The sequence below is a fragment of the Garra rufa genome, chromosome 20 (genome assembly GCF_049309525.1).
Source record: "Garra rufa chromosome 20, GarRuf1.0, whole genome shotgun sequence".
Taxonomy (NCBI): domain Eukaryota; kingdom Metazoa; phylum Chordata; class Actinopteri; order Cypriniformes; family Cyprinidae; genus Garra; species Garra rufa.
In genome coordinates, this window is record NC_133380.1 from 17,561,032 (window position 1) to 17,573,304 (window position 12,273).

At 34.2% G+C, this 12,273-nt stretch overlaps 2 protein-coding genes across 5 annotated transcripts in view; both read right to left on the reverse strand.

Moving 5' to 3' along the window:
* Window positions 1-837: 837 nt before the first annotated feature.
* Window positions 838-9,366, reverse strand: rnpep (arginyl aminopeptidase (aminopeptidase B)). 2 transcript variants are annotated; one of them, XM_073825887.1, is made up of 11 exons: window positions 8,854-9,366; window positions 8,466-8,606; window positions 6,739-6,890; window positions 4,936-5,052; window positions 4,594-4,829; window positions 4,405-4,518; window positions 4,200-4,312; window positions 1,887-1,995; window positions 1,567-1,791; window positions 1,342-1,484; window positions 838-1,251 (listed from the first exon to the last, which is right to left on the reverse strand). In XM_073825887.1, exons 1-11 carry the CDS (start codon window positions 9,229-9,231, stop codon window positions 1,105-1,107), a joined length of 1,875 nt encoding a protein of 624 aa, XP_073681988.1. In that variant the 5' UTR covers window positions 9,232-9,366; the 3' UTR covers window positions 838-1,104. The 2 variants fall into 2 exon arrangements, with proteins under 2 accessions (XP_073681988.1, XP_073681987.1); XM_073825886.1 differs by lacking the exon at window positions 8,466-8,606 and adding an exon at window positions 8,290-8,430 and having other exon boundaries at window positions 8,854-9,363.
* Window positions 9,367-11,256: 1,890 nt separating this feature from the next.
* Window positions 11,257-12,273, reverse strand: part of inavab (innate immunity activator b) — a 31,350-nt gene continuing 30,333 nt past the window's right edge. For all 3 annotated transcript variants that reach the window (XM_073825880.1, XM_073825879.1, XM_073825878.1), the window contains exon 10: window positions 11,257-11,673. In XM_073825880.1, coding sequence (XP_073681981.1) covers window positions 11,596-11,673 — 78 coding nt within the window. In that variant the 3' untranslated portion in view covers window positions 11,257-11,595. The remainder of the gene's footprint in view (window positions 11,674-12,273) is intronic.

The window sequence follows — 12,273 nt, forward strand, 5'->3', positions numbered from 1 at the left end:
GAAATCATTCTAATATTCTGATTTGCTGCTCAAAAAACATTTATTATTATAATGTTGAAAACAGCTGAGTAATTTTTTTCTGGTTTCTTTGACTAATAGAAAGTTCAGAAGAACAGCATGTATTTGAAATAAAAATCGTTTGTAACATTATGAATGTCTTTATAATAACTTTTGATCAACTTAAAGCATTCTTGCTAAATTAAAGTATTAATTTCTATCATTTATTTCCAAAAATAAATAAATAAAATGATCCTGACTCTAAGCTTTTGAATGGTATAGTGTATGTTACAAAAGCTTTTTATTTCAGCATTTTATAAATGCTGATCTTTAGATCTTTCTATTCATCAAACAATTCTGAAAATTGCTTAACTGTTTTAAGTATTGATAATAATAACAAAAATGTTTCTTAAACAGTAAATCAGCATATTATAATGATTTCTGAAGGATCATGTAACACTGAAGACTGGAGTAGAATTTAGCTTTGAAATCACAGGAATAAATCACATCTTCAAATATATTCAAGTAAAAAGCAGTTATTTTAAATAGTAAAAATATTTCAAAATGTTATTGTTTTTGCTCTACTTTAAATCAAATCATTGCAGACTTGGTGAGCAGAAGAGACTTCTTTTAAAAAAAAAACTGTAAAATCTTACTGTTCAAAAACTTTTGACTGGTAGTGTGTGTGTACACACACACACATATATATATATATATATATATATATAATATATAATATATATGGAATAAAAGTGCCTTAATTTATTTTTCCAAAAAATCAAACATTTTATTTAAAATTAAATGTTTTACATTAGAGCGCAAATAATAAATGTCTTCTGATTTCTTTTTATTTGGAAATGTATTTTTTATTCATAAAAATGCAATACAATTTAAAATGTAAAAACGTGAGTCATTAAATGCCCAGAAGATATTTTATTCAAATCTAATTTAGCAAATTCAAAAAAGTAGAAACAATTTCCTGAATAATTAATACAGATTGTATATCAATGCTGAAAGCACCACCATTTTAACATAGCAACGTGCTTTTAAAAGTAGATCATTACATACATTGGTTTCCCTTATATTTTCCCTTATATTCATTTATGCTCAACCTATTATCTTTTTTACGTAATTGCGGACATTGAAGTGAAGCTGACTTGAGGTGGCTGAGAAAATCTCCATTGCCAGAGCCTTTGTGTCTTCTGTTCCATTCCAAAGGGCTCGATACACCGGTAATGTGTACTTCTGTTTCCCCTGAATGCAAAACGTGAAAAACATGTCTCTTAAAACACATTCAGCCAATCAAATTATTAGTCCAAAGTCCTAAAATGTACAGATTCTGACCTGGCTTGTGAGGAAATCGCGAATATGTTGGAATCCTGGTTGGTGCTGGTTCTTTGCAACAATCTGGGCCCATCGCAATTTCAGCTCGGCATTGTTGGACTCAATAATATGCGAGTAACACTCCTCCAGCTTCTTCATGTGACCTGTTAATATGGGAATATTATATGCGGAAATTCATTTTACAGTCTACAAAAATAAACCATAAACACAAGGACATATTAGCACCATCTGGAAGCGGAGACTTCTCAATGATCTTCTCCAAGAAGTAGACAGTCTGGTAGGTCTTCCATGGCTTTATATCAGTTTTGCAGATCGAATCCAAGTCAAGTTTATGAGTGACCCACATCTCAGCTAACAGCTCTGCTGGTTTCATTAGCTCCTGACCAGCAGTGAGGTCAGGCACATATGGAGGCCAACCAGGAACATTGAGCCAGCTGTCAAAATCCAGACCTAACAAAGCAACAGAGAAGAAACAAAAGCTGATGACAATAGTTGGTCTGACCAAACTATGAATTTAGACTCTTTTTGTGATCTTGTTTTCGCACCCTCAGTTTTGTGGGCCGCCTTCTCTTTCAGGTCAGGGAAATAGTCCAGGTAGAAGTCCAACGCATCTTCTGCCAACACACTTTTGAACTTGAACTTGTCCACATAAGCCTTAAAGAGACAATTGAATTGCTGTTTTAACATACTTGCTTACATATTTTCATTCATAAATCTGACCCTGGACCATAAAATCAGTAGCAAAGGTATATTTGTAGCAATAGATTGTTTGGGTCTAAAACAAGTATTGATTTTTCTTTTACACTCTTAAAAATAAAGGTGCTTTCAAAGGTTCTTCACAGCGATGCCATAGAAAAAACATTTTTGATTCCACAAAGAACCATTCAGTCAAAGGATCTTTAAAGGAACACTCCACTTTTTTTGGAAATAGGCCACTATTTTGAAATCCATTCAGCCGTTCTCCTGTTCTGGCGATATCACTTTTAGCATAGCTTAGCATAGATCATTGAATCCTATTAGACCAATAGCATCGCGTTCAAAAATGACCAACGAGTTTCCATATTTGTTGTATTTAAAACTTGACTCTTCTGTAGTTATATCGTGTACTAAGACCGGCGGAAATGCAAAGCTGCGAGTTTCTAGGCTGATAAGATTAGGAACTACACTTCTATTCCGGCGTAATAGTCAAGGAAGTTTGCTGCTGTAATATGGCCGAAGCAGGCGGAGTATTATCAGAAATGAGTTCCCAGCTAGTTTAGCATTTGCACGTGCTGCGTGGTATTACTGCTCCTGCTTCAGCCTTATTACGGCAGCAAACTTCCTTGACTATTACGCCGGAATGGGAGTGTAGTTCATAATCTTATCAGCCTAGAAAATTGAAGCTTTGCTTATTTAGTAAATGTCCTACAGTAAATAATTTAAAACCTAATTTTTTATTAATAATATATATTGCTAAGAATTTTATTTGGACAACTTTAATAATTTTCTCAATATTTAGATCTGTAGTTGTATGTATCTCAGCCAAATATTGCCCCAACAAAACATATCAATGGAAAGCTTGAAATCTCAATAAAAAAAATAAATAAAAAAATCAGCAAAGATCCATTAAATAAAAATCCTTTTAATACTTAATTTCAAAGAAATGCTGTTATTTAGGACTTTGCCTAAATCAAAGAATCTAGAAAAAATGTATCATGATTTCCACAAAAATGTTAAGTGGCACAACTGTTTCTTTGAAATTTGACTAAAGAAATGTGACTAGTTTATTGTGACTAAAACATTTTTGTTAATTGAAACAAGGCTGAAATAAAAGTTGAAGTACTAAAATTACTAATTGGAAATAAATAAAAACTAAAACTGAACTTGAAAAATATTTTATTGAACTGGATCAGTGACAAATCTGCCTCGCACTGTACTCTCCAAAATGGCATTAGGGTGATGTAGAGGAGAAGAATTGTTAAATAAAGTTGTTATTTTAGTTTTCTTTGCGCACAGAAAGTATTCTTGTAGTTTCATAAAGTTAAGATTAAACCACTGATGTCACAAAGACTATTTTGTCGATGTTCTTGGTACCTTTCTTGATCTTGCTGTCTATACAGGGTCAGAGAGCTCTCGGATTTCATTAAAAAAATCATATTTTTGTTTCGAAGCTGAACGAAGGTCTTACAGGTTTGAAACGACATGAAGATCATTAATGAATTTTCATTTTTGGGGGAAATATCCCTTTAAGAGTATTTAAAAAAAAATATAATGTGACACTGTCACATAGGACACATGTTTTAACCTGCTCGATATATTATGATTTTATGTATTTTTGAGTTTTAATAGGTTTTCATTTTGTCTTAGCCATTTTATTCCTCTTAAACATTTTTATGTGTGTATGTCTTTAAATGAGTCTGGGTCTGCCTGTCATGTGATCAGGAACTAAACGGTATAAAGGAGGCAGCATGGCAAACAATCTGGGTCATTGACCACAATTGTTGGATTGAGGAGTTTCTTTTTAGGGACTTGCCATTCCAGCATCACTTTTATTGGATTACACTTCTATGGACTGTATATACACTGGTGGACACTTTTACTTGGAACTTTCAACACGCTGGATTTCTTAAGGACTGTTTTATGATATGGAACCAAAGGACTCTGTGCTTTTAACAGCCTAAGTTATTCTGGTTTTATTGTGTTGTTTTAGTTCCTTGTGCTTTCTTTAAATACACTTATTTATTCAGTTTACTTTTTGTCGTTGTCTCATCTTTTTAAAACACTTATTTTATCTCACACAGCATAATCTGACCCCTTTTAAATCACTGTAACATCTACCGATAAGGCTGAACAGTTTTTAAACTTATTGTTTAAGTAACCTTAAGAAATCCGTCAAAGCGAGACTGATCTCCTGCGAGGTGGGCCAGGTAGGAAACAAAGCAGAAGCCTTTCTCATAGGGCGTTTCATTATAGGTATCATCAGGATCAACACCTGCAATAAAAAGACACAGATGCGGTTACTACCAATTCTTTACAAACCAAGTTATGTGAGACTGCCATCTTTACCATGGTTTTTAGTTCTACCTGGTTCAATCTTAACCCGTAGTTTATTGAGAGGATGGTCCTCTCCAGTGTTGTCCATGTGCTGACGTAGAAGAGCTTTACCAGTCGCTGCCTCCAGACACGTATAAGCCTCTCCTGAGAATGAAATGGCAGTTTTTAATGAATTCTTTATCGGTGAAATACTCAAATAATCCAATAATGTATACATGCCATAAAGCTCCCTGCAAACTCTGCGCTGAGCATACATGGTGAAGCCCTCGTTCAGCCAGAAATCACCCCAGCTGGCATTGGTGACGAGGTTTCCAAACCAGCTGTGGCAGATCTCGTGTACAATGACGTCGGCGAGAGATCGGTCGCCGGCCAGCAGACAGGGTGTGACAAAAGTCAGGCACGGGTTCTCCATCCCACCGAAAGGGAAGGATGGAGGCATAAACAGCACATCATATCTAAACAAAAACAACAAATACCATTTAGTTTACTGAACAAAAGTGATTATCGGGTTGTTTAAAGTCCCATCAGAATTATGAAGCTATACAGAAAAGCATATCCCACCTTCCCCAAACGTAGGGTCCAAACAGTTTCTCTCCCACAGACAGGAACTCTTCGATCACATTATCATACTCCTCCTTGGCTGCCTGCAGTAAACAAGGCTCGGTCCAGACACGTGTCCTGAAAATGCAGTTAAAAGTGTTTATAATAAAAATAATAATTCTTATAATAAGGCTCACATGTAATGTTAGTTAAGTATTTCTGCACCAAAACCAAATATAATTTAGTTTATTAAAGGGACAGTTCACCCAAAATGAAAAATTCTGTCATTAATTACTCATTCCAAGCCTGTAAGTCCTTCATTCATCTTTTGGAAACTTTAGATTTAGATATTAAATTAAGATTTTGATGAAATCCGAGAGCTTTCAGATCATAGGGCTGTCGCGATAACCGCAATACCGCGCTATTGACGTGCATAACCGCAGAGGAATGCAACAACCGCGATATTTGCCTGTTTTCTTTTTTCCTAAGGATGTGCCCTTCTCACTTAATGCCTGTGTGCTGAATATTAAATTAGTAATAAGTTAGTAATGATAACATAATGTGTTTATTATGAGGCTCGATCAGTAGATATGCACTTAACATGCCTAAACAGACAGCGAATGAGAGATAGATCGACTGAGCTTGTGCTATTACCTGCATCTGTCAGGTATGTATGTGAAACTAGCTTGTCATGTCCAAGGAAAGTGAAATCTCTGTCTTAACATCGACGCTCTGCTGGTCAGCTGAGCCTTTAAAAGTGGCGATTAAAGTTAAAATGATTTCAACATCGTGTTTCATTACGTCTCTCTTTGAATGAATAAGCGTTTTTGAACGTGTAGTTGAATGAACGGTTTAAAGACTTACTCAAAGATAGTCTCTTGCCTCCATCTTGTGGCGTAAAAATGAAACTGCACTGACTGACAGCTCGCCTAAAACACGCAGGTGAAATCCTGACAGAAAGTCTCTTGTCCAGTCAGACTCGAGGATGCGCGCTAACTGTTATATATACGAAGATTTCAGATGCAAAGCCTCTAAGTATGTCTGACATGTTTCTTCAAAATTTGCATTTCTTTCTGGCTAGGTTTCTATGTAAGTACTGTTTACTTCACTTCATATATCAACGCGATTTGGTTTCGGTTTATTGATTTCTGAATATGACCTTACATTGTAACAGCCGACACACAATTATATATATATATATATATATATATATATATATATATATATATATATATAAATGGCGGTAATACCGCATACCGCGCTACCGAGCCACTCAAAATTACCGCAAGGGAAATTCCTTAACCGCGACAGCCCTATTTCAGAACCCTACATAAACAGCAATCAATGCGACTGACACATTCAAGACCCAGAAAGGTAGTAAGTACGTCATTAAAATAGTCCATGTGACATCAGTGGTTCAAATGTAATATTATGAAGCTACGAGAATACTTTTTTTGTGCAAAGAAAACAAAAATAACAACTTTATTCAACAATTTCTGGGCTTTGAATGTGTCAGAAAGCTCTCAGATTTGTGTTCCGAAGATGAACGAAGGTCTTATGGGTTCGGAACAACATGAGGGTGAAAAAATAACTATAATAATAATGAATTTTCATTTTTGGCTGAACTATCCCTTTAATGAACATTTTCAACCACTGCAGCTTAGCTTGGTCTGTTTTAGCCTGGGAAGAAATTCTGACTAAAGTTATGTTTTGATAGCACACTGAACTCTTTTTTTTTTTTTTTTTCCCTTCCAGAAGAGCAATGAAGACTTTACCCCTTGTGAATACGACTTCTTTATTTTTAAAGATTCTGAATGTTTTTACCTGGGTCCCACCTCAGCAGACTGCAGGTCTCCTACTGCCAGAGCTACCAGGTAAGCGGGAATGGGATGCTCCATAGTGAACAGAAAGGCGTTATCTGCTTTCCTCTGCTCCCATTTACTAGCGCTCATAACTGCTGTGAAGCCATCAGGGACCTGATAATAAGAGCAAGGAGCATCAAAGAAAGAAGCTACTGTGTTTACGAGACAGTTCAAAGTGCAATGATAAGAAATAAACTTAAAAAACCCCCAGATCTGATCTTTTTTTATGCTAAATCAAAAAAAAAGGACTGGTTAATAACATTTTACAGATTGATTGACTGATGTACTATTACTATTTATTTATACAATGCAATTTTTATATGGGCCATTCTCATTTTTATTGTAATGAGTTAAAATGGCTTGTAGTTTTAAGCTGCTTTAACTTAAAACTTAAGGCAGCTATTGAACATAGGTTTATAAGTTAAATCTGGTGAAAACTTTTTACAGTGTAATCAACCCTAATTTTGAAATCAGTATGATCAACTTTTTGCCTTTTACAAAAGAAAATTAGACCCAAAATACGACAAATCTCATAAATCACACTTGAAATATTGTTAACAATGTAACTGTTATTGGTGTACTTCTTTTTAAAAAAAAATATATTTTTGCAATGTATATATATATATATATATATATATATATATATATATATATTAAGATTTTGCTTATATATATATATATATATGTCAATATAACCCTTTTTTAAATTTTTTAAAATATACAATACCATGTTTTGGTAGTGACAAATTTAGGGAGAGGACAAATATTCCAAAACTTTCTGAAAATGCAGTATGAGAATTACCTGCAGTTACTAGAAATGTGTACCTTGGATATTTATAATTTTCATACATGCAACATTTGTGGGGAATTTTTTTTTAACCAATTCTGTAGAATGGCCCATATATACTGTTCAAGAGTTTAGGATTTGTAAGATGGTTTTAATGTTTTAGAAAGAAGGTTCTTATTCTCACCAAGGCAGAAGTTATTTAGTCAAAAATATAGTACATTTGTGAGAGTAATGTCACAAATTATTAAAACAATTTAAAATAGCTTGTTTTCTATCTAAAAATATTTTAAAATGTATTTATTTCTGTGATGGAAATAGTCATTACTACAGTCTTCGGTGTTACACGATCCTTCAGAAATCATTCTAATATGAAATAATTAAAATAATTATTTATTTCTGTTTATATTAGTTTAAATACATTGTTTGAAATAGAAACCTTTGTAACATTGCCACTTGTGATCATTTAAATGTGTCCATGCAAAATAAAAGTATTTATTGATTTTGACCCCAAAATATGGATTATACAACTATTATTTTGTCATAATGAGAAAAATATTAATCAAATCCTTTAAAAAAAAAAGAATCTTAAGATCCTCCTAATTAAATTCATTAACTAATTTAACTAATTAACAATCATGTTTAAATGGAAAAACGTCAGATTGTCAAAAGAATCATACACCCATATCCTCTTCATATCTGTAAATTCGACTGGCCCAATGGCCTCACCTGAACTGTTGCTGAGTAGGTGCTCTTGACTGCTGGAGTATCAAAGCAAGGGAAGAAGGAGCGATTGAGAACAGCCTGGCCTTGAGTAAAAACATAAGGCTTGAGCTTTCCCGCAGTCTGCTCAGGTTCCAGCCAACACACCTAAAAGAAGATACATGCGTTCGGTGAGACATTACCTGCACTACAGCCGAGTAAGTGCTCTTTGTCATAGGCGTATGGAAGCCGGGAAACAGGCTGCGGTTCAGTACTGGAAACCCAGATGTGTACAAGAATGGCAGGTTCTTCTCAGCCGTCTGCACTGGGTCCAGCCATGACATCTACAGAGAAGTGATGCATGCTTGCTTGTACAATAAAGTAACCATTTTGGCAGTATTAGTGCTCATCTGTAGACCAAATTGACTAAAGGCTGCTTGAAGAACAGGTTAGAAAAAGAAACCAAAGTGTTCTTCCTCACAGGTCTCATGACACAGCTTCAGTTTTGATGAATACTCAGGCTGTTGTGAACTGTCAAAATAGAAATTTTCTATAAACAACAAATATTAAAAAAACAGTTTGCATGCTTACCCCTGGTCCATCAGTAGCTGTGTATTTAATTGCAATCTTAAATTTGTCATCTGAGTTGAAAGGCGTTGGAAACTTCAAGACCAGTGTTGTCCCATAATTGGTGAAGTCCTGAATCAGAAATTCTGTTGCGGTCCAGTCACCTCCATTATGACTGAACGTGATCTCATGCACAGATAGTGTTGGATGAATATCCAATTGTAACTCACTCTGACCATCCTGTATGCACTGCAGCTGTATGGTTTCGGTACCTGATATGGTTTTCTTCTCAAAGTTTACTTTAAGATCGAGATCAAAATGTTCTATGTTAAACTGGCGGAAGCTAGAGGAGGTAGCGACGTCGTCAGCTTTGTCTGAATACAGCGTGCATGTTGTATCCATCGTAGTATTGACTAAAATCTACAACAACAAAAGTTGACGGGTTTCAGCTAACTTTACACCGGTAAACAGCGGTCAGTCTGGTCCTGCACTCACGAATGACAAGTGAACTGTGGTAAAACAATCACAGCGCTGAAAGACCAATCGTTATAGCATGTGGATGGGATTTAGGCTTGTACTTCTCTGCGTTAGTACAGCGCAATGTTGTTTGGTGAAGACTTGTCAGGTGACCAATAAGATGAATCACAAACATAAAACCACTCGTTTGCGGCGTCGTTTCATCTATACTGAAATACTAGTTAACAATTATCATGTTATTCATATGAAAGAAATAGACGTCTTTGCCAAGAAGGTGCGTCAGGTCCCAGCCACATTCAAATCTCAAGACGTTTTTGTCTTATTGTAAACAATGTATAGTATTTAGTATATAGTATTGGTATCTCACATTCGAATTATACCCCTTACCACCAATTTTTAGAAAATATGAAAGAAGCGTTACATTCATAATTTAGTAAACAGTGATAATACAGTAATCGCTGTGATAGGCTTATACAGATTAGCGATGAGAAAAGTAACAGTTGTCACGTGACAATGTTGAGGCACTACTTCCGTAGTTGTCTGAATTCAATTTTTCTCGATTTTGTTTTAATGGATTTCGACGTTTTTTGCATTATTTAAGAGCACACTATAGGCAAAGCAAATCTAATATAATGGTTACTCTTTTTAACTGCACGTTTTGCAGTGTTATGTTTTCCCTTATTTTACACTGATCAGCATTTATCATCTGGAAATTTCTATTTGTAGTTTTTAGAGCAAACATTTACTGTACTGTATATGGGCCATTTTACAGAATTGGTGCAAACTGCTGTCCCACAACCAAAAAACACATTTAAAAAGCATTTAAGTATTCAAATCTTAGATGTTTACTATCATATACGGAAACTACAATAATGTTTAAAAGATTAGTAAGCTAATATATATAAAATCATCATTTATTGGGTACTTTCAATTGGGAGGTGGTTGTCCTGAATTTATAAGCTCTAAATTTCAACTTTCAAAAATTATATTTGAGGTAAATGCGTTCAAAAGTCTGAAAAATCTGTGAAACTTTAAGGAACGTCACTACCGAACACTTTTTTTTTGCAATTAAGCACACTTTTTTGGGTGTTATTCCATATCTTTTAGTTTTTATATGTGTACAACTGTTCAGAACTGTGCTAGCTAACCATGTGCTGATAAGCATCTTTGAGCTAGGTTCAAAAGTATCTAAAATTGTCACTACTGAAACATTTGATGAAGTTTCGGTAGTGAAACATTATTTTTTTGAGGTGTTATTCAATAAAATTGTCACAACAGGAACAGTCACGACTAAAACATGTTGTCATTGTTTAGGTAGTGACAAAATGGAACACACAATCCTTAATTTAGGGAAAAATAAACAACATTTTATTACAGTTTTATTTCAATTTTTAGTATTTTAGTATGTTTTAGTATGCAAGTTAAAATGATGTGATGTGGTCGCAATCAAAGCATTACTGTCACTACTAAAAATGTGCGGTCACGGCCAAAACATGGCATGTTTTGTCAAAAATGAAGATGTTATGATAGTTTTTGGTTCAATGTATATTCAAACTAATGAATCCTTAACTTTAAAATCAGTATGACTTACTTTTTTGCAAAAATAGATTAAAAATAAAACAAATTTCAGAAATCACACTTGTGTATGTGTTATTGATTTACCTCTGAAAAATGTTAATAAAATAGCTAAATATATTTACAATGTAGATGTAAGCTAAATCTTAGGTCAATATAAATGATATATTACTGTGTTTCAGTAGTGACAAATTTGGGGGGAGGACAAATATTCCAAAACTTTCTGAAAATACAATATAAGAATTAACTGCACAATTTGCATACATATAATATTTTTGGAAAATAAAAATAAAAAGACTAGCCCAATTCTGTAGAATGGCCCATATACAAAAGTCACTGTAATAACTAATCAGAATGAACATTGATTACATCACATATGAACAAACATAAACTTTATTCACATAATTTTTTTTTTCATCTTAGTATTAACACACACTAACCAAACAACATAACATTTAGTAACAAATTAGATTTTATTTCATCATATTAAAAAAAAATCAATAAGTATGTTAATCTATAATAGACCTATAAAACATTTTTAAAAATTGTCTTTCACAGTAAAACCCTCATATATCTTGAGACCAGGCATTTCATAAAAAGTAATGACTTGTTTTGACACATCCCTAGATATTTTATTCGATGTTAAGAAAGCCTATACTTTAATCCATCAGCTCAATAAATTATTGAATAAATAGGACTGTTGTCAGAAGGATGTCACACCTGGCTGGCAACCTCAGAGTCATCCTCATACAACCGGACTGGAGTCCTCAGAACGACCCGTTTCTGGGATACCTAGAGAAGCAAAGCAAAAAGAAACGAGGTCAGTCCATAGGAAAATCTGTTTGCATTGGTTTAACATTCTAGTAACCCTTAACTGCGTGTCGACTCAAGGGTGACTGCACAATCAGCAGCTCTGTGGTGTTGTCTGAAGGTGGGTCATAAATCTGCTCTGGGTTTCACAACAGCTGAGTCTTAAATCTGGAGCTCGCATAGTATTCGTACAACCAGAAAGACCATTATGGAATATTTTAGATTGTATGTGCAAAATCTTTGTCTAATTTTATCCCAATAGATTCACCAGACAAGTATCTTTCATTACGCTAAATGTTTCTCAGATAATAAGAGAATTAAGTAGTACTCCTCAAAACAAGCCCAGCTGCCTCTGCATTTGAAACACATGACTCTGTAAATCATTGCATGATATGATATAGGAATGAAGCAAATAGGAATACGTCTCAAGAAGTGCTAAAATAATTAATCTAAATATCTTCAATGGGGACCATCCGAGACCAAGTGACTTAACTAAACAACCAAATCAAATCTGAAAGTTTGTGGTTTTAAATTCCTGTGGTTTCTGTAAAATTTCGAAATGAGTGAATATGTGTCATTGCA